The sequence below is a fragment of the Manis pentadactyla genome, chromosome 1 (assembly GCF_030020395.1).
Source record: "Manis pentadactyla isolate mManPen7 chromosome 1, mManPen7.hap1, whole genome shotgun sequence".
Taxonomy (NCBI): Eukaryota; Metazoa; Chordata; class Mammalia; order Pholidota; family Manidae; genus Manis; species Manis pentadactyla.
The window spans coordinates 44,936,003-44,956,527 of record NC_080019.1 but is presented as its reverse complement, the minus strand read 5'-3'; the positions used below and the strand labels follow the sequence as shown (position 1 = coordinate 44,956,527).

General features: G+C 49.9%; 2 protein-coding genes across 2 annotated transcripts; one reads left to right on the top strand and one right to left on the bottom strand.

The window, feature by feature from the left end:
* The first annotated feature begins 3,288 nt into the window (after positions 1 to 3,288).
* Positions 3,289 to 5,836, top strand: ACKR2 (atypical chemokine receptor 2). Its single transcript, XM_057497363.1, has one exon. The coding sequence runs from the start codon at positions 3,508 to 3,510 to the stop codon at positions 4,576 to 4,578; it is 1,071 nt and encodes a 356-aa protein (XP_057353346.1). The 5' UTR covers positions 3,289 to 3,507; the 3' UTR covers positions 4,579 to 5,836.
* Positions 5,837 to 9,347: 3,511 nt separating this feature from the next.
* Positions 9,348 to 12,016, bottom strand: LOC118918395 (5-beta-cholestane-3-alpha,7-alpha-diol 12-alpha-hydroxylase). The gene has a single exon (XM_036897185.2). The coding sequence runs from the start codon at positions 11,891 to 11,893 to the stop codon at positions 10,388 to 10,390; it is 1,506 nt and encodes a 501-aa protein (XP_036753080.1). The 5' UTR covers positions 11,894 to 12,016; the 3' UTR covers positions 9,348 to 10,387.
* Between the last annotated feature and the right edge of the window lie 8,509 nt (positions 12,017 to 20,525).

Genomic DNA, 20,525 nt, shown 5'->3' with positions numbered 1-20,525 from the left:
AGGGGTGGGTTCGCAGGGACCTGAAGGGTGGTCTGGAGCATGGGGTTCGTGGCTCAGCGCAGCCGCTGACTACTTGCTGAGGGCTCTGCACAGGTTGTTCCCCTTCGGTGAGTCTCACTTTCCAACCTGTAAGATGAAGGAGGTGAGCTCTCACTCCCTCAGTCTGAGATGCACAAGAGGTCACAGGAAGTGTATTTATTACCTATTCCACTGTATCAAATTACCACAAAGTCAGTGGCTTAGAGCAACACAAGTTTATTATCTTAAAGTTCTAGAGGTCAGAAGTCTAAAGTAGGTTGGCAGGGACATATTCCTTCTGCAGTCTCAGAGGGGACTCTATCTGTTCCTGCCTCTTCGAGTGTCCAGAGGCCCCCTGCATGCATTGTCTGTCCCTGCGTCACTCTCACCTGTTTCCACCTTGACCTCTCCTCTAATCCGGATACTCCTGACTCCCCCTTGAAAGGTCCCTTGTGATCGCGTTGGGCCCCTCTGGATAATCCAGGATACTCTTCTCATCTCAAGATTCTTAAATTAATCGTTGGCAAAGTCCCTTGTGATACATAAGGTCACATAGTCACAGGTTTTGGGGATTAGGGCGTGGGTGTCTTTGGGAGGCCATTATTCCGCCAGTCACATGGAGTCTGTGTTTCTCAAGGAGGCTCCGTGAAGCCTTGGGGGCACTAGTGGGGAATCTACAGAGGCTAGACCAGACACTTAGGTCAATATTCTGGACAGCTGAGACAGCCTGAGCCCAAATCATACCTTTCTCAGGTGGCTCTTTTTGGTGACTCCCGGACAGAGCAAAACGGAGGCTGAGCAATGAGACGACAGCAGGGCCAGGGCGCTGTCCTGGAGTCTGAGGGCCCGGGTCTGACGCGGCCCGGCCGGCGACTCCCTGTGTGACTGTGGAGCCATCGCTTTGCCTCTGGGCTAAATGGGACTGCCAGTTCCTCCCTGCACTGCCTGCTGCACTTCCACAGCGAGGCACACCGGCCGAGGGGCACCTGTGCGTGGGGAGCTCGAGTTGGTGGTGTTAGTGGTGAAACTTGTGGGAGGGGCTGGTGGCCCCAGAGGACAAGGGGACCCGAAGAGATTCCTAGAGTGAAAGATGAGGAGGCCAGAGGCCCTGAGAGGGAAGACATCAGTGTTCCAGGAGGGAATCTGGTACAGGTGGCCTGATCCAGCCTGGGCCTGGCTGACCCTGACCTCTGGCTATGATCTAAGCAGTCATCAGATTTGGTTAAAGCAAAACTTTTAACTTTTGTTAAAGCAAAAGTCAAGGACTTTGAGAAATCAGGTCAGGATCAAGGCAGTGTTGATACACCAGAAGAGCTGGTGTTTCATTAGTGGCAACTCCTGACTAGTGAGCCCTACTGGGCCCAAGTGCAGAAGAGCACCCTTCCTCCCAACCCTGGCAGCTCACAGACTCCCAGCGCCAACCGTGTGCTATGGGTGTCCTCACTGCTGCCCAGGGAATGGGGGGCTCCGGTACAGGAGACCCCAGAAGCACAGGATGGGGTTGCAGGACCAGGAAGGAAGGCACAGGGCCACTTTCCAGAAGCTAGTCAGGAGCAGAACCTGGCCTCATTACAGGCGCCCAGGCTGAGCTGCTGGGCTGGGGACAGGGCACGTCTTTCTCTCCCCCAGCATCTGGCCCAGATGCCATGTGGCAGGATCCCAAGGGTGGTGCCGAGGCTCGCAGAGTGGCAGAACAAGGCGGCCCCCTGGGAGAGGCTCCGCCCCAGCAGCGTGGCCTGTTTCCATCGGCTGGGAGGTCACAGTGCTGGAAGAACCGGGAGGGGCAGCTGGGGGCCTGAGGCAGCATTGTTTTCAAAATTCTGCTTCAAAATGAATTAGACAAAACTTCTACCAGGAAGGACTGGGGAAAATGTTTGCAATATGTATGTAAAAGGCTGAAATTCTTACTTTATAAAACCTCTTATAAAATGAGAACCCGACCCATTGAAACAGTAAATTATTCACAGAAGAAATATAAACTGGCATTTGAACCTATTAAAAAGGTCAACCTCATTTGATCCAAAGGATAAAATATAAAATGCAGAGGCACATGGTGGACTTAATCTGCATTTCTCAGTTTGCGCCATGACCATCACCTGCCTCTGGGCCTCACTCTGGTGGCCGTGCGGATTGCCGGTGTGGGCCACGTGTTCTTTTTTTAATCTCCTTCTCTTTCTTCCTTAACCCTCTTCCCCACCGGTGAGCAATCTAGTATGTTTTATATGATGTCTCTTTCCTTGTGGAACACTCAGCACAACTGAGCATAACCCTTGGTTCATGACAGACTCTTATCACTGGTTCATGTGAAGCTCTCTTTTAGAGATTATTTTTAATAATAAGATGAAAACCTGGGAAACTGCTGGCCTAAAGGGGACCTGACCATGGATGGTGAGCTCCCCCCTCCATGCCTCTGGCTTCTGCCGCCCAGTCAGAAAGAGTATCATGTGTATGTTTCTGTGGGGCTTGCAGATAGTGGACATATTCAAAAGGCAATAAGGAAGTAGGGACTCACTGGGTGGTGGTGAGGGGTGGGGAAGGAACCTGGCATGTCTCCACGTTTCAGGCTGAGGTGACTGAATAGTTGTGGTGCCAGTTAGACAAACACAAGGGAGAAGCTGGTGGGAAGAAAATGGATCTGGTTCTGGGCAAAACAGTAATTTAAGCTAGAATTTATTGAGTGCCTCCTATGGTCTGGGCACTCTGTGGAGCTTGAAGTGCTTTACACGAATTCTCACATTTAAGCCTCACAAGAACCCCATGATATAGGCACTATTATTGTTATTATTTTAAAGAAAGTGAGGGATGGAAAAGTTTAGTAGGTTCTGAGTCTATCAATATGATGGACCACACCTCTCTGCTACAGACCTAGTGACTGGATAAAATATGTTTAAAACATAAAGTATTTATAAATGAAGATATTGATGTAAAGCTAAATATTTATAAACAAAATATTTTAAACATAACAAAACCTGGGGCAACCCTCAGGCCATAGAAGTAAAGAAAGCTCAACACTACAGTGGGCACACTGGACATTTATAGATAAAATAAGCCCCACTGAACAGAATCTCTCATTTGGAAAAGAACCATAAGCCACAGAAAGAAGAATATTATGGGCTACACCTGAGGAAGAGTTTGGAGACACCATAAGCAGGTGGGTTGGTGTCCCTAAATGACAAAGGAAAAGCTGAAAAGTATTGTCATCATTTTCAGGTGATGAGGGAGCAAATCAAGACGAGAAGCCGTAATAGAGAAGTGAACACTGTGAGAACACCTGAATCTCCCCATAAGGATTGAATGGTAGCCTTGGGCTCACACCCTGCTCTTACTTGCTAGACTGCAGGTGCTGATGTGGATGAGTTGCCTGCTGAGCATCCCAGAGCATGAGCAAAAGTAGGTTTGGAGAGAGGTACGGAAAGCCTGATTTCATCTTATTTCTCTCCCACCGCTCTCTGGCCCACAGAGACCCAGGATGGGGCGTGTCCACCTGATATGGCCACCACTGCCTCCCCTCTCCCGCTCACCACTGAGGCCGCCAGTTCTGAGAACAGCTCCTTCTATGACTACGAGGACTACCTGGATGAGATGGCCTTCCTGCTCTGTAGGAAGGACGAGGTTCTGTCCTTCAGCAAAGTCTTCCTGCCAGTCTTCTACAGCCTGATCTTTGTGCTAGGCCTCGGCGGGAACCTCCTTCTTCTGGTGGTCTTGCTCTGGCACGTGCCTCGTAGGCGGATGACTGAGGTGTATTTGCTGAACCTGGCCATCTCTAGCCTTCTCTTCATGGTGACACTGCCCTTTTGGGGCATCTCTGTGGTCTGGCATTGGGTTTTTGGAAGTTTCTGGTGCAAGATGGTGAGTACCCTCTATACCATTAACTTCTACAGTGGCATCTTCTTCATCAGCTGCATGAGCCTGGACAAGTACCTGGAGATCGTCCACGCTCAGCCCTACCACAGGCTGAGGACCCGAGCCAAGCGTCTGCTCCTTGCTGCCCTTGTATGGACTGTGGCCCTGGCTGTCTCCATCCCTGACATGGTCTTTGTCAGGAAGCATGAGCACCCCATGGGTGTGTGGAACTGCTATGCAGATTTCGGGGGGCATGGGACCACCTGGAAGCTCTTCCTTCGCTTTCAGCAGAACCTCCTGGGGTTTCTCCTTCCACTCCTTGTCATGACTGTGTTCTACTCTCGCATCGGCGCTGTCCTGGTCAGGCTGAGGCCCCTAGGCCAGGGGCGGGCTCTAAGGACAGCCATAGCCCTGGTGGTGGCCTTCTTTGTGCTATGGTCCCCGTACAGTCTCACCTTGTTTCTGCACTCGCTGCAGGACCTGCAGGTCTTTGGGGACTGCAGGGCCAGCCAGCACCTGGACTATGCACTGCAGGTGACAGACAGCATCACATTCCTTCACTGCTGCTTCACCCCTGGACTCTATGCCTTCTCCAGCCACTGCTTCTGTCAGTACCTGAAGGCTTTCCTGGCCACCGTGCTCAGACAGCATCAGGCACCTCACACTGCCCAGGCCCTGCCATCCACCTCTTCTGAGAGTAGCAGGTTCACTGCCTAGGAAGAAATGACCAGCCTGGATAACCTTGGGGAGAGGCAAGCTGAAGACCTCCCCAAGGGGCACATAGGGAAAAATGAAGGCTGAGTGGCCATACCTCAGTGTGGTGAGAGTGGCTGGGGGGCAGCTCTGTTGGGCCCTCTCTCCAAGGGCCTCGGCGAGCATGTTGCTAAACAGTGGTCAGTTCATAGTTCTCACCATCAGCAGCATTGGCTCCCTCCTGCCTTCTTCCTCTTCCTTCTCTGCCCTCCAGGACCCCATACTCTCCTCCTGAACTGCCATGATAGGTTCCCAGCTGACCTCTGTGGTTTGGTTCCTGTCATCGTGCCCTCCTGTCACCTAATCAGCACCCGATGGCGGAGTGTTCTTGGCACCATCAGCCATCATTCCTCTCTTCCTTGGAGTGGCCTCAGGCCCCCCCCTCCCCCGCAGGCTGATCTCCTCCCTGCATCAGCTGGGAAAGTATTGCTGCAGCATTGTTTAATATTGCAGCCTTGCTGGTGGCTCCAGGGCCAGTGACCAGGGGGTGCCGGAGGTGCTGGGCATGGGGAGCTGCCCAGGCATGTGGGAGGCAGGCCGAGCACATGTTCCTGGTGGCCCAGGAGGATGCCTCTCCCTTTGCCTCCCACGTCCCTCCTCAGGAGCCTTCAGGGCACCCTGAAGTCCAGTCCAACACCTTTGTCCAACTTCTAGGCTGGCGCTTTTGCGGGTGGAGTCCCACCCACCACATCTTGCCCTTAGAGGTCTCCACTCCCCTTTCCATTTCCCAGATGCCTTGCTGTTGCCGCCTCTGCGCTTTTGTGCTGGCCAGCACTCTTACGTAACAGTCATCATTTTCCAGCCAGCTATCCTTTCACCCTTGTTTTGTAACTAAATCCTATTTGCTCTGGGAAACCACTCCTGCCCTGCGTTTTACATAGAGGTTGGGGAAAGCATGGGACTTGTGCCAATTACAGCCTTATGTTTCCCTGGCCCAGTGATTCATTCAGGGATGGGCACATGACCCAGGCAGGGCTTGTGAAACGCAATGTTACTAAGATACATTGCTGAAACAGGGGCAAGAAAATGAAGCTGAGAGGGCAAGAAATGGAAGCTGAAGGTGTGAGGTCTGGAGCTGCACCTTCACAACTCAACTTCAGAAGACGAGGTGATGGCCCAGTGAGAGAGCAGGTCATTGGGGTTAGTGTGTTCATCCTCAGAGCCAGAGCATGGCTGAAGCTCATCCCAGTCCTGGACTTAACAATAAATTACTTTGCAGCTTGGGGTGGTGGTGTTTTGTTACTTGCAGGCTGACAGTTATGGCCTGATGTGCCCTGCCTGGGTGTCTCAGGTACCGGCATCCCCCTGCCCACTGACCTGTCCACTGAGAAACCTTCCCCAGGGAGCTGCTGGTCCACAGTGACATCTCTCTTTCCTGAGCTTCTAAGCACTCTCTGCTCTTCCCCACCTCCCAGAACCATGTCACATGAACTGCCCTCATCCTGCCAGGTCTGTTTTGCTGAAGCCAGCACAGAGCCAAGCAGACAGCAGTGCGCAGAAGGACACCTCAAGGTGGATGGAACAGAGGGCAGCACCACACATGACTGGGGGGTGCTTCAGCCAGGGTTCACAAGGTAGTAGGTGCTCACAAAGTACTTCTCGCAGTGAATGACTGGATGGATGGAGAATTGAGCAGGTGGTCAGTATTCTGCCCAGTCTTTCTTCTCTTCCCAAGCTTTAGCCAGCCTCATCACAGCACACACATCATGAGCAGGGCTGTCCTCGGATGCTGTCTGAGTTGACATCGCTGCTCTTTCATTCTGTGTCTTCCTGAGCCCCCATTCTCTCTCAGCTCTGGGGCCTTTAGTTTTCTCTCCACAAGGCCCCAGATTCCCTCATCAGGAGGGACTCTGAGCTTCCCTGGCCACCTGGGAAATGAAGCTTTGCATCTGAAAGTGGAGATTTGTTTGAGGACATGGGGGTAGGATTCTATTTTAGAGGTCCTAAAGTCTTGTCCATAAAAGACCTCAGTTGTGCCAGCGTGGCAGCCTGACAAGTGAGACATCCTGAGCTGCACCAACAGGCTCCCTGACTTCATACCCATGCTGCACAGATGGAATGGGGCAAAGTATGCCAGGCAAGGGACACCCAGCAAGGGCTTGTCACCAGCATTAGCAGACTGTATATGTGTATGTGTGACATCTGTGTGAATCTGTGTTGTGGTGTGGGTTGTGCATAGTATATATGTTGTCTATGTGGATCTCACATTAATGTGACACTGTGTGCAAATATGTGAGTATGTGCTCATGGGTTTTCTGTTTTCCTGTATGTCTTTCTTCTGCTGTGGATGTGTGGAAGTGTGCTCTTTGCAAAGAACAGGTATACAGGAAGTGCTGTGAAGCCTGTGCCCTAACGAAAGGAGGGATGGCTGCAGGTGACCCACTGGTTCTTCATTGTCCTAGTTGCCATATCCTGTAGCCGACCACAGTGAGGACTCTGGCTGAAGGGCAGTTTGTGAGGCATGCTGGCACTGGTCAGGAAGTGAGCTGGATGTGGTCTCTCACAGCCTGGGCCGGGACTAGCCCTTTCCACCCCGACCTCACTGCCCAGCCTGGCCCTTGGTCCGTCCTGCTGCCTTCCATCTGCCCCAAGGCCTGGCTCCCTGTCTTCCCTGCTCAAAGCTCTCCCAGGCATCTTGGGAAAGCCCCCAGGATTCTCCAGGCCCTCAGGCTCTGAGGCAAGGTGGACCCTTTCCTCTGCTGAGCCAGGGAGAGGGGAAGGCATGGCTCTGCCTGAGAGCAGGGCTGCCCCCTCCACCTGGTGAAGTGTGGTGTGAGCCTTCACAGCAGTTACTGCCTATGGAAGAAAATCTCTTTTCTTTCCCAGGTGCCTGCATTCCCACCAATGGTGGGTCATCCCTGATCTTGCTTTGTTGTAAGCTATCATTGTAGCTTATAAGAAAGAACATACAAGATGGGATTTTCTCTGATAGAGAAAGAATTTGGTGCAGAAACTAGAGATTTGGTGCAAAAATGAGAGGATGGAACTGTTGGGTCAGGACAGATAGTGACTATATCCAATCTTGCAGGTCTTGGTCTTCCTAAGGCCTCAAGGCCTCTGCCAGGGAAGGAAGGGTGGATCTTGTAAAGGATGTCTCCAGCAGTCCCCATGTAGGGGACTTAGAAGTACAGGTGCCATGGGGCCATCCCCTGCCAGCAGGTGGGCACTGGCCTCTGTGTCCACACTCTAATCCCGGGTGCTTGCTGCTTCACGAGGCCTGCTGTCCCGGCAGACACCCCCGACTGTAGGATGGCACACCCGCATTCACCTCACCCCTGACCCACTGAGGCCCCCTCAGTCCCAGACATGCCCTCCAGCAGATCACTGGATCCATGAAGTTCCTGGGAGGGCTGCACGTGGTCATGCTGAATTAGACCCCTTGGTCCTGACCCAGTGGACTTGGATCCTTGTCCCTGCTCCACCATATCCACAGGCCAGACTCCTCATTCTTTGGGAGTGGGGAAAAGGAGGGCAGCATGCAGCACTCAGGGCCGGGCAAGGCCAAGGAGTGTGTGAAGGCCTGCATCTTCACCCCATCGCCACACCTGCTCGGGCACAGGCCTGGCTGTGTGCAGAGGTTGTTGCTGAACTCCCCACGGATGGCTCCTCGCCTCCCAGGCCCCTTCTCCCTCTCCTGTGCCTCTCATGTAACTCTTCTCTTTGTGTTCTGGCATCTGGTGGAGTAGGATGGGATATCCGGTTTATCCTGGCCAGTCGGCTCTATCAGGCTCCAGGCAGATGTCTCATTTTGCAGCAACTAGACCCAGAGGAAGGCAGGCTCTAGCCCAGAGCTGCGTAGCTAGTGGGAATGGACTTCTGCCCCAGCCCTGGCCCCTGCCTGAATCTGCCCCAGCCTAGTATCTTAGCAAAACTCATGGCAGAACAGGCAGCCTCAAGAGAAAGGGAAGAGGCCAGTTAGAGATGTGGGTGGAGCAGCAGAGAGAAGCCCTGCTGGGTGGGCCTGGCAGGGCCTCCATACTGCCTGGCCTCCCTTCTCCAGGACCCTATGCCAGCACCCACAGTCACTCCCCTCCTGTCCCAGCCCCAGCCAGGGCCATCAGCTAGCTACCACTCTGGGCAGCAGCCCCTCCATACCAGCCCTGGTAAGCATGTCTGGCAATGAGGACCGTCTCCATTTCATATGCCAGAAAGCTGGGTGAGGCCTGGGAGGGTAAGGAAATGATTTGAGGACATGAAGTACATTAGCTGAAACTGGTTTCTATAATTTAATCTACATTTAGGGAACCGGGGGTCAGAGATGAAAGAATAAGATATGAAGTCGTTTCTTAGGGCAGGGGGCACGTGGAGGAAACCAGGACCCAGAAAGCAAAGATACAACAGGTGTGGTGTGATGCACACAGTGCTAGGGGAGCCCCAGGAGGTCAAGATGATGCCTGGCCAGATGGAATGGGGGGAGTCCAAAAAGGCTTCCAGGAGTAGCTGGTAACGGGGTTGGCAGTAAAAGCAAGGAAGCATGCTTTTTTTATTAAGGTATCATTGATACACAATCTTATGAAGGTTTCACATGAGCAACACTGTGGTTATTATATTCACAAGCATCCTTTATAGAGAGTTCGATTGGAGAAAGCTGGCAACATCGGATTGCACTGGATTGAAAATTTGGAGACCAGCTTGATGTGGAATCAAGAGTAAAAGTGACAACCAGAGGCACTTTTGGAAAAAGGTCTCTCTAGCAGCAGGGTAGACAGAGGGGTGTCTCAGGATGGAGAGAAATGTTGAGTTCTGAGCTATAAGAATGGCAACAGGGGTGGGGAAGAGAGGAAATGGTTCAGAGGCACCACAGAGGGTCAGGCTGACAGACTGGGGCCTGCTTGTCTGTGGCTGAGAGGGATGCTGGAGTGGGCAGTGGAGTCCTAGGCAGAGAGAGGCAGGGAGACCTCTGCTTAGAAAGGGTAGCTCAGGGCAGGGGTGGGGGGACAGATGTTGAGTTCCGCATAGGCCAAGTAAGTCATAGGTGCTGTGAGACCCCTTTGGGGACACGGGGGTTCTGGAAGTAGGAGAGAGCCCTGAGCTCAGCAAGTTGTGGGAACCAAGGGAGGGGCTGAGAGGTGGCTTCCGAGCACTTAGTGGCTAGTCTGAGCCAAGACATGCTGCCAGGGTGAAAAGCATGTACCAGATTTTGAAGACAACATGAAAAAAGAAACGTAAAAATATGTCACTAATATTTATGTTGGTTACATGTTGAAATGCTAATACTTTGGATAGATTCAGTTAAGTAAAATATATTATAAAAATAAGTTTTACCTGTTTCTTTTACCTTCCTAAAAATGTGTCAACTAAGAAATGAAAAATGACACATGCGGCCTGCCTCATATTGCTATTGGACCATACTGTTCCAGAACCTGAATTCCACAGGATGTGGAGTAAGTGCTGAGGAAAAAAATTAAGCAGGGTGGGGGGGTGGGGCTAACAGCTGCAAGACGCTGCATTACTCACGGCAGCCAGTTTCTGTACCGCAGGGCTTGCCGAGGCACTTCTCCCAAACTGAGCTGCCCCCAGGGAGCCCCCTCCCCCTGGACTTCCTCTGACAGGTGGGTTCTGCAGAGCCCGCTGGGGGAGATGGTGTTTTAGAGAGAGAACGAGAAGCCTGTGAGGTGACTAGAAGGAGGCTGGAGAGCAAGAAGGGCGACTAGGACAGGGGCAGGGGGCGCCACCAGAGCCAGGGGAGGGCGTCAGTGGGGAGCGGCAGCTTCAGGGGGTATGAGGAGGCAGAGACCCCCAAGGGGCAGCTGTGCAGCCGTGCCGGCAGAGCTCACTCGGCAGGCTGCAGGCGGTAGCGGAAGAGCACCTCGTGACCGGGCTGCGTGGTGCCAAAGCCCCAGCGCTGGGGGTCCACGGGAGGCACAGGCGTGTCAGGGTCCACCAGCTCCAGGTCAAAGTATGTGACCATGAGCAGGACAAAGAGCTTCACCTCGCTGATGGCCAAGAACCTCCCAGGGCAGATGGAGACACCAGAACCCCACGGCATGGTATAGTGGTGGACTTTCTTGCCTGCCTTGTAGAAGTCCACTTTTCGGCTGCCGTTGGGATTGAGGAAACGATCATACTTGAAGGCAGTGGGCTCGGGGTGGATGTCAGGGTCCAGGTGCACTGAGAGGTAAGGGAAGAGGGCCACGATATCGCCACTGCGGAGCAGGTACTCCTGCCCGCTGGCCATCTGCAGGGTATGGTCCCCATGCACCACCCGGAGCAAGGTGGGCGCAGCCCCCAGCCGCAGAGTCTCCTCCACCACGCTGTCCAGCACTGGGGTGTGGTGCAGGGCACTGACCTCGAAGTCGAAGGACTGCCCGGTCTTCAGCCTGGCCTTCCCCAGGACTTGGGTGGCCTCCTTCCTCACAGCCTGCATGGCTTCTGGGTGCTTCAGGAGGAACATGAGGGCCCAGAAACAGGTAGGCCCCGTGTTCCCCTGGGAGGCCCAGAGCATCATGAAGTTGAACTTGTCTTGCATGTCGGGGGCCACACCATGCTCCCTCAGGAACTGCAGCATGTGGGATATCCAGTTGCTTATGCTGTCCTTCTCCAAGTTGTGTTCCACAGAGAGCATCCTGTGGAAGAGACGCTGGAGCCTGCGGATTTCTAGCCACTCCTGGGGCCACAGCAGGGAGTAAACAAACCTGGGAAATAGGCGGTCAAACTTACGAAACTGCATGAATAACTCCTCTGCATGTAGCAGGTCCTGCTCCTTGCCCTTCGTGTAGCCGAACAAGCTCAGGTAGCCGGCCTTGAACAAGATCTTGTAGCAGAAGTGAAAGAGGCCATCCTCACGCCAGCAACTGGCATCTGGACTGTGGCCCATGGGCCCCAGTATAACCAGGGACAGGCTCTTCAGCATGACTCTGTTGAGTTCCTCCAAGCCATTCCCCATGAGGTACTTGGTACTGGCTGAGTGGATCATCCGGTAGTCTCCCTGTATTGAGCCATATCCAAACACCTTTAGCACCAGTTTTTCTGCATACTTCACAAAGTCTAGTTTTCTTTGCACATCCTTAAGAATGGGGCCAAAGGAGAGGGGGTCCATGACAAAGGTGAAGTACTGGCCCCCTAGCTGCACTGTGAACACGTCCCCATGCTTGGCCCTCATGCACTTCAGAAATTCAAACATATTCTTCCGGAAAGCCATGGCATGGCCGAGCCAGGGCACAGAGCCCTTATCCAGAGGGGGCTCCTGGGGCCTGTGCTGCCGGAACAGCCCTAGCAGACACAGGCACCCCACAGTGGCCACCAGTAGGGCTCCTAGCACCAGACTCCAGAGCACCATGGCTGTGTCACCCAGACTGGGCTTTGGACACACTGCCTCTGGGTGCTGGAGAGCTTTTGGGAAGCCCTGTCAAGTTGGGGGTGGAAAGGTCTGTCCACCTGGACCTTGCCCTGTGGCTGTAAACCTGGCAAGACAATATCTGGGAGCAAAGTGTTCCCCTGGATTTAACACTTGCTAGAGCCTGTCAAGTGGGAGGAGTAGGCAGGACTGGGAGGGGCCCAGAAGGAAGGCTCTTGCTATGGTTAGAGCCCCCTTACTAGCTTTTGGCTTTGCTCCAACCTTTTCAGACTCAGCCCCAGCATCTTCACTACAAAGCTTTCTTTGACCCTACCTCCATCCTTGACTTACAGACCATCACCTTCATTTACTCATTAATTTGTTAGCTCATTCATCAAATTAAACATATACTGAGATTCACATTCACCCTTTGCTTTTCCTTGAAAAGACCCATCGTGCCTCTTAGACTGACAACCCTTCAATCAATCAGAGGCTCAGACTGAGGGGCCTGGGGTTTACCACTGGCCAGTTGGCTTGCCCACTACTCTAGCAAGAAAGGCAGATTGGGAATCTTGGAATTCTGAAATGTCAGAGATGATGGGGACTTCACACCAATTGCTTTATTTCATGTTAAGGTCTAGGTCAGATCATAGTGACGATCCTCTCTGACAGCGGCCTCAGCCTGGGGGAGGTGAGCTGAGCTTTCTGTGGGCTTTGTGTGCAGCGTTAGGCCAGGTCCCTGCCAGCAGGCCCAAGAGGGAGAAAGCTGGGTCACTGATTCCAACGCTTTAGTCCAGAAGCGTAGCCCACTGTTGCAACAGGCAAGTTTCAGACTCAGTTGAACCAGCTCTAACCTCCCCCCTACCCCAAGTTACTCTTTAACTTCGTGAATGACCTTCAAACAGGACTTTGTCTCCTCAGACAGGCACTGGATTTCCACATGTCCTCCTGAGTGAGCTCCCCTTAGCTTGTGCAGCTCGGCCCCTCAGGGCGACCGCAGCAAGTGCTCAGTATCGTCGACTTTCCCCAGCCTTAGAATCTAGGCAAAGGCTGTCTTGAAGGCCAACTCCAATGTGCTGAATTTTGTACCCCCAATTTTTAATGGATGGCAGTAGCATCCTACATTACTTACCACCTTTACTCATTCATTCGCTCCCAGTCATCCCTTCGTTCCCTCCTTTCTTGGAACAGCCCTATCTATCCATTCACATACTGCCAGAAAATTTGCTGCAACCATGAATGAGATACACACTGTTTTTAGTCTTGGTGTTTTATAGTCTAAGGAAGGAAAAAAAGATATTAAGTCATTGTCTGAAGAGCTATATAATTACAGTTGTTTGTATTAAGTGCTGCAAAGAAGAGCAGAGCAGGAGGGGTGTGGGAGCCAGGAAGCTACACTGATCGGGTGATGATTTAGTGGAGGTGTGGAGGACCACAGGCCAGGTTCAGTGCGTGTCTGTGTAGCAGTGGTGCTAGAGGCGGAGGCGTGCACTGCGACAAAGGGTGCGGGCCGGCGCAGGATGCACTCCCACTCTGGGGCCAATGAGGCTGCGCAGCTCAGGGGAGGAGCAAGAGTTTCCAGCAGTAGGCGGGCTATGTAGGTTATGAGGATTCGGGCTTTGGTCCATCCTTCTACTGTGAGCTCCTCTCCTGCCGGTCGGCCACCCCCTCCCCCCGTGTGTCTGGGCGCAGCCCCCCGGGGCCACGGAGGGACGGTGGTTGTACCGGCAGTGACTATTGCTCTTCCCGGGGCAGGCTGGCCAGGCCGGGGGAAGTTGGCCCACGCGGTGGCCCTTCTCGCGGGGGCGTGAGGCGGTGTGAAGGTGGCGGGAGCGGCGGCCTGCCGGGACGACGACACGGAGGGCCGGCCTCCGGGGGCGGAGCCAGAGCGGGCGCGGGCCCCGGGACGCGCGGCGGGGCCGCCCTTCCGCTTCCGCGACGGCGTCTCCGGGCGGGCGGCCTGCAGTCCCCGCGCGGGGCGCCCGCGGGGCGCGGGCCGGACTGCAGCCCGAGGTGCGGGGTGGCCTGTCGGTGCAGGGCGTGAGCGCGTGCGGCTGCGGCCGGTGGAGATGTGCGGGCTGAGCTGCCTCCTTTGCTCCCACTGCAGCTGTTTATGCGTGAGCGCGGAGCGGAGCCGCCATCCCTGAGACAGGGACTGGATGCAGTCAGAGTAGGGTGGGGGCCTCCGGAAAAGCAAGACAGGATATTTGCAGTCAGGGCAATGTAACTACATGCAAGGAAACCCCCCCTACTAAAATTCTATGTTGAACATTAAGCTCTAGAGTCATTCTTCAGTGAGATCAGTTAACGTTCCCCAGATAAAGAAGAGTAGCCACATGTTTTATTATGCTAATCATTTGTAATCATGTGTAAGATTCACTTTAGCACATAAAAGGCCCAGGCCTCTGTGCTGTCTTTCCTCCTTCAGATCTGAGTAGGTGATTTTGCAAACTGAGCAAACGAATTTAGCATGCAGGCCCAGCTGTAGAGGGCGTAGTAAAAGGCAGGAAGAATTCCATCTTCAAGATAAGGTTGCATTTTAATACCCAGGAAGTTTAAAAGGCAGGATTCTTTAGCAAGTAGACAATACCTCAGCCCACCTTGGGGGCTGGGCAGGCAGCCTTTTGATGTGCTCCCGGACCAAGGGGCCGGTGTCCCAGAGAGAAATCAAGGCAGGAAATTCCTTAAGTTAATTTTGAATATTCAGGGCACACTTAACAAGTCCACACCTCTAAGCTTTTTTTCATGTTCCCAAATATCCTCAACTGACTGTAAAACCCCTAGACAATGCACCACCGCGGAGTTTCTTGTCCCCTCCTGGCGTGAGCCAGGAGCTCTTGTGAGAAACACACTCACTGGTCCATGTAAGATAAATTCTAGCCGAAATAAGCAGGCAAAGAGAGGCAACAAAGGGCCAGGCAGTTTATTTGAGCACAATTCCAGGGTGATGTTCCTCGGTCTGAGACACAGGCCGGGGAAGTCACACCCGGTCAGGGAGGTGGGGGCTTATAAGGGGTTATGTGGGGGAGGAGTGGGCAAGCTATCCTAGGGGGCATGGAGAGGTATGATTGGCTAAAGGTGACATAACAGACAACTAGAAACCTTTTTCCTTCCAAGAGGGAGGAGGCTGACATCCGGGTCTTAGTTGGCACATCAGAAGGATGGAATTCAGGGAGAGCTGTCCCCTTTCCATGTAAGGCACGGACCTTGGGGTCTGGTCTGTTCTCCTTTTATGGTATCTCTCTGTTCTGTTTGCATGTCCTTGTTTTTCCTTCCTCCAGCCTAACAGTCCAGTGGACTCGGAGACAAAGAGAACAGTGGAGTGAGGCTATAATGACGGTCTTGCAAGATCGGGTGTCTGGTGAGCAGGCACACCTGGGGAGTTTGGCACCAATAATTTATCTCCTAGTGTGTGAGTCCCTCCCCTGGTTCCTCACTGGCTGAGTACCACAGGGTTCACATTCTTACCCAGACGTCGCCTAAACCAGTTATATCTTTCCCTTTCATTTGTCTTAATCTTACTGGTAGGTTTAAAAAACTCGAACAGGTATAGCCAGGCCCTTATGAATTCCCACCCGACTCTCAGTCTGAGCAGCTTCCACCACGTGGCCCTTTGTTAATACATTACTGTAAAAATGTTTTAAACCTCCAGGTGGGAGTAAATCACATTTAGGTTGTATGTTGTTTTCTAACACTCTTTCCTCTCACTTTATCTCTAAATAAAAGCCTGTACCTTCTCCTACCTTGAGTGTTTGTGAAGCTCATTCTTCGGCTTTGTGAACAAGAACCCCGGCCTCGTCCCGACACCCCTTCCCAGGAGCTCTCATCCCAGAAGCCTGGCGGGGCTTTGCATTGGTTATCCGTCAACCTTTTTTCTAGTCCCTTCTTGCTCACCTCATTGGGACACTGCATGGTGGGCAGGGGGTTGGGTTGAGTTCTCTAGACAAGGCTTAAGCAGGTCTTTGGTCCCATTGGGTCTCATGTCTTTAATTCCATATATGGCCCAGAACTCTGAGCAATTGTGCATCGACCGGAGGGTCCCATTCACCTGTTGTGGGTCCTATATTGGTTTTCTCCTCTGGGGATTCTCTAGTCTGGATGTACCCTCTAACTTTAGAATTGTGTTTGCCCTTTGTTCCAATTCTGGATGTTATTAACTGCTCTCCCCCCTTCCAGCGCTCCTCCCCATGCTTCTCACTTCCTGCCCACTGCCTCACCCCAGGAAGTCAGCAGTAGTACCCTTGAAATGGAGATGCAGGGGCTGTAGATCAAATAATAGTAATATTTAACTTAGGACTGGGCTTACTTATGGTTCAGTTTCCTTCCTAGCTTTCAAGGTTCCTTTTCTTTTTTTTTTTTTTTTTCCCAGGTAGAAAAGGAAACCCTTCCATGGCAGCTGGGTCCTTGACAGTCTGGCCCCAGGTTGATTATTTAACTCCTACCCTGCCTCACACGCCAGGTGACAGTAAAGCCTGTGTGGGACTTTAAGGGCAAACCTGCATTCTTGTCTCAAGTCTGTCACCAACTTAGGAAATGACACAAGACTTTTCTTTTCTTTCATTTTTTTTTTTAGATAATTATTTTTTATTGAAGGGTAGTTGACGCACAGTATTACATTACATTAGTTTCAAGTGTACAACACAGTGATAAAACATTTATATACATAATTCTAGGTTCCAGCTATCACCCTACCAAGCTGTTACAATATCTTGACTATATTCCTTATGCTATACATTACATCCCGGTTACTTATTTATTTTACCATTGGAAGTCTGTCCTTTTTTTTTTTTTTTTTTGTGAGAGCATCTCTCATATTTATTGATCAAATGGTTGTTAACGACAATAAAATTCTGTATAGGGGAGTCAATGCTCAATGCACAATCATTAATCCACCCCAAGCCTAATTTTCGTCAGTCTCCAATCTTCTGAGGCATAACAAACAAGTTCTTACATGGAGAACAAAGTCTTACATAATGAATAAGTTACATAGTGAACAGTACAAGGGGAGTCATCACAGAAACTTTTGGTTTTGCTCATGCATTATGAACTCTAAACAGTCAGTTCAAATATGAATACTCATTTGGTTTTTATACTTGATTTATATGTGGATACCACATTTCTCTCCTTATTATTATTATTTTTAATAAAATGCTGAAGTGGTAGGTAGATACAAGATAAAGGTAGAAAACATAGTTTAGTGTTGTAAGAGAGCAAATGTAGATGATCAGGTGTGTGCCTGTAGACTATGTGTTAATCCAAGCTAGACAAGGGCAATAAAACATCCAAGTATGCAGAAGATTTCTCTCAGAACGGAGGGGGGGTGAGGTTCTAAGCCTCACCTCTGTTGATCCCCAATTTCTCACCTGATGACCCCCCCTGCGACTGTGCCTGTCTTAGGTTGTTCCTCCCTTGAGGAATCTTACCCGTCTCTGGCTAACCAGTCATCTTCCGGGGCCATACAGGGAAATGTAAAGTTGGTAAGTGAGAGAGAAGCCTTATTGTTTGAAATGGTTAGCTTTTTATTTCTTTGCATATTTATGCCCTGTAGCTTCTATGCCCAGCATTTGTCTTGAGGTATCTTTACCACTTGGAAGAATTATGATACTCAGTAAATTTGATATGAGGCATGAATTCTATTTAAGGGTTGTAATTAGGAAGGAAGAAGAAAAGCTATAGAAGTAGCAGGTGGAAGAAAACCTGGGAAGATTGATTATTTCTTTGCCATATCTTCTTGTAGAGTAACTTCAGCATGTATAGGTTTTAAGCTACTACTTAAATTGCGCACACACATTAACATAATAGGAGTATAGTTACATAACCAAAACATATCTGTAATTACCAGCCATCTCCAGTGAAACCAAGAAAACCAGTTAGGCACCTTAGGCATTTGTGAAAACTTATCTGTGATATGGTGGATATTGTCCAACTGAACTTGAACAGTCTGAGAGAAATCAGACAAATTAAAACAACCCATTCCTGGGGAATGTTCACATCCCTTATGTTCTTTTAACAGTAAATAGTCTGTAGTTGTAAGATTTTGGAGCGCTACAATTTGCACTTCTTCTAATTCTTGGTTGAGTTCCAACAGTATAGATCCAGTCAAATTTGTTGTTTTACTGTATGCACAGGCCAGCTTAGATATCTCCTTCATTCCCATGGCAAGTCCAGGAGCTGGTGGGATGAGTGCATCTACAGCTGTAGCAGTGCGTGGATCTTTGTTGGGGTTTTTTGATGATCATCTTCTGGCATGAGTCTTCCAGAGAGTGCTGATGTTGGAAGTTCTCTTTCATATCGTATCTTAGTTCATTTTTGGGGTAGCCCAATTAGGCTTTGATCTTCTGTATAAACGCAAACAGACCCTTTGCCTACACTTTTATATGCCCTTTATACCCTTGTGTAGAACTCATTGGAGGTTACCACAAAGGAACTGCCCTTTTTGTTTTGTTTTGTTTTGTTTTGTTTTGTTTTGTTTTGTTTTTGGTATCACTAATCTACACTTACATGATGAATATTATGTTTACTAGGCTCTCCCCTATACCAGGTCTCCCCTATAAACCCCTTTACAGTCACTGTCCATCAGCATAGCAAAATGTTGTAGAATCACTACTTGCCTTCTCTGTGTTGTACAGCCCTCCCTTTTCTCCTACCCGCCCCATGCATGTTAATCTTAATACCCCTCTACTTCTCCACCCCCCTTATCCCTCCCTACCCACCCATCCTCCACACTACCTTTCCCTTTGGTACCTGTTAGTCCATTCTTGAGTTCTGTGATTCTGGTGCTGTTTTGTTACTTCAGTTTTTCCTTTGTTCTTATATTCCACAGATAAGTGAAATCATTTGGTATTTCTCTTTCTCCGCTTGGCTTGTTTCACTGAGCATAATACCCTCCAGCTCCATCCATGTTGCTGCAAATGATTGGATTTGCCCTTTTCTTATGGCTGAGTAGTATTCCATTGTGTATATGTACCACATCTTCTTTATCCATTCATCTATCGATGGACATTTAGGTTGCTTCCAATTCTTGGCTATTGTAAATAGTGCTGCAATAAACATAGGGGTGCACTGATCTTTCTCATACTTGACTGCTGCATTCTTAGGGTAAATTCCTAGGAGTGCAATTCCTGGGTCAAATTGTAAGTCTGTTTTGAGCATTTTGATGTACCACCATACTGCTTTCCACAATGGTTGAACTAATTTACATTCCCACCAGCAGTGTAGGAGGGTTCCCCTTTCTCCACAGCCTCGCCAACATTTGTTGTTCTCTGTCTTTTGGATGGCAGCCATCCTTACTGGTGTGAGGTGATACCTCATTGTAGTTTTAATTTGCATTTCTCTGATAATTAGCGATGTGGAGCATCTTTTCATGTGTCTGTTGGCCATCTGTATTTCTGTTTTGGAGAACTGTCTGTTCAGTTCCTCTGCCCATTTTTTAATTGGGTTATTTGTTTTTTGTTTGTTGAGGCATGTGAGCTCTTTATATATTCTGGACGTCAAGCCTTTATCGGATGTGTCATTTTCAAATATATTCTCCCATACTGTAGGGATCCTTCTTGTTCTATTGATGGTGTCTTTTGCTGTACAGAAGCTTTTCAGCTTAATATAGTCCCACTTATTCATTTTTGCTGTTGTTTTCCTTGCCCGGGGAGATATGTTCAAGAAGAGGTCACTCATGTTTATGTCTAAGAGGTTTTTGCCTATGTTTTCTTCCAAGAGTTTAATGGTTTCATGACTTACCTTCAGGTCTTTGATCCATTTTGAGTTTACTTTTGTATATGGGGTTAGACAATGGTCCAGTTTCATTCTCCTACATGTAGCTGTCCAGTTTTGCCAGCACCACCTGTTGAAGAGACTGTCATTTCACCATTGTATGTTCATGGCTCCTTTATCAAATATTAATTGACCATATATGTCTGCATTAATGTCTGGATTCTCTAGTCTGTTCCATTGGTCTGTGGCTCTGCTCTTGTGCCAGTACCAAATTGTCTTGATTACTATGGCTTTATAGTAGAGCTTGAAGTTGGGGACTGAGATCCCCCTACTTTATTCTTCTTTCTCAGGATTGCTTTGGCTATTGCTTTGGTGGTTCCATATGAATTTTTGAATTATTTGTTCCAGTTCATTGAAGAATGTTGCTGGTAGTTTCATAGGGATTGCATCAAATCTGTATATTGCTTTGGGCAGGATGGCCATTTTGACGATATTAGTTCTTCCTAGCCACGAGCATGGGATGAGTTTCCATCTGTTAGTGTCCCCTTTAATTTCTCTTAAGAGTGACTTGTAGTTTTCAGAGTATAAGTCTTTCACTTCTTTGGTTAGATTTGTTCCTAGGTATTTTATTTTTTTTGATGCAATTGTGAATGGAGTTGTTTTCCTGATTTCTCTTTCTGTTGGTTCATTGTTAGTGTATAGGAAAGCCACAGATTTCTGTGTGTTGATTTTGTATCCTGCAACTTTGCTGTATTCCGATATCAGTTCTAGTAGTTTTGGGGTGGAGTCTTTAGGGTTTTTTATGTACAGTATCATGTCATCTGCAAATAGTGACAGTTTAACTTCTTCTTTACCAATCTGGATTCCTTGTATTTTTTTGTTTTGTCTGATTGCCGTGGCTAGGACCTCCAGTACTATGTTAAATAAC

Bases quoted from the DNA above. Each gene is read 5' to 3' on its own strand.
- ACKR2 (XM_057497363.1), top strand. From the start codon at position 3,508: ATGGCCACCACTGCCTCCCCTCTCCCGCTCACCACTGAGGCCGCCAGT.
- LOC118918395 (XM_036897185.2), bottom strand. From the start codon at position 11,893: ATGGTGCTCTGGAGTCTGGTGCTAGGAGCCCTACTGGTGGCCACTGTG.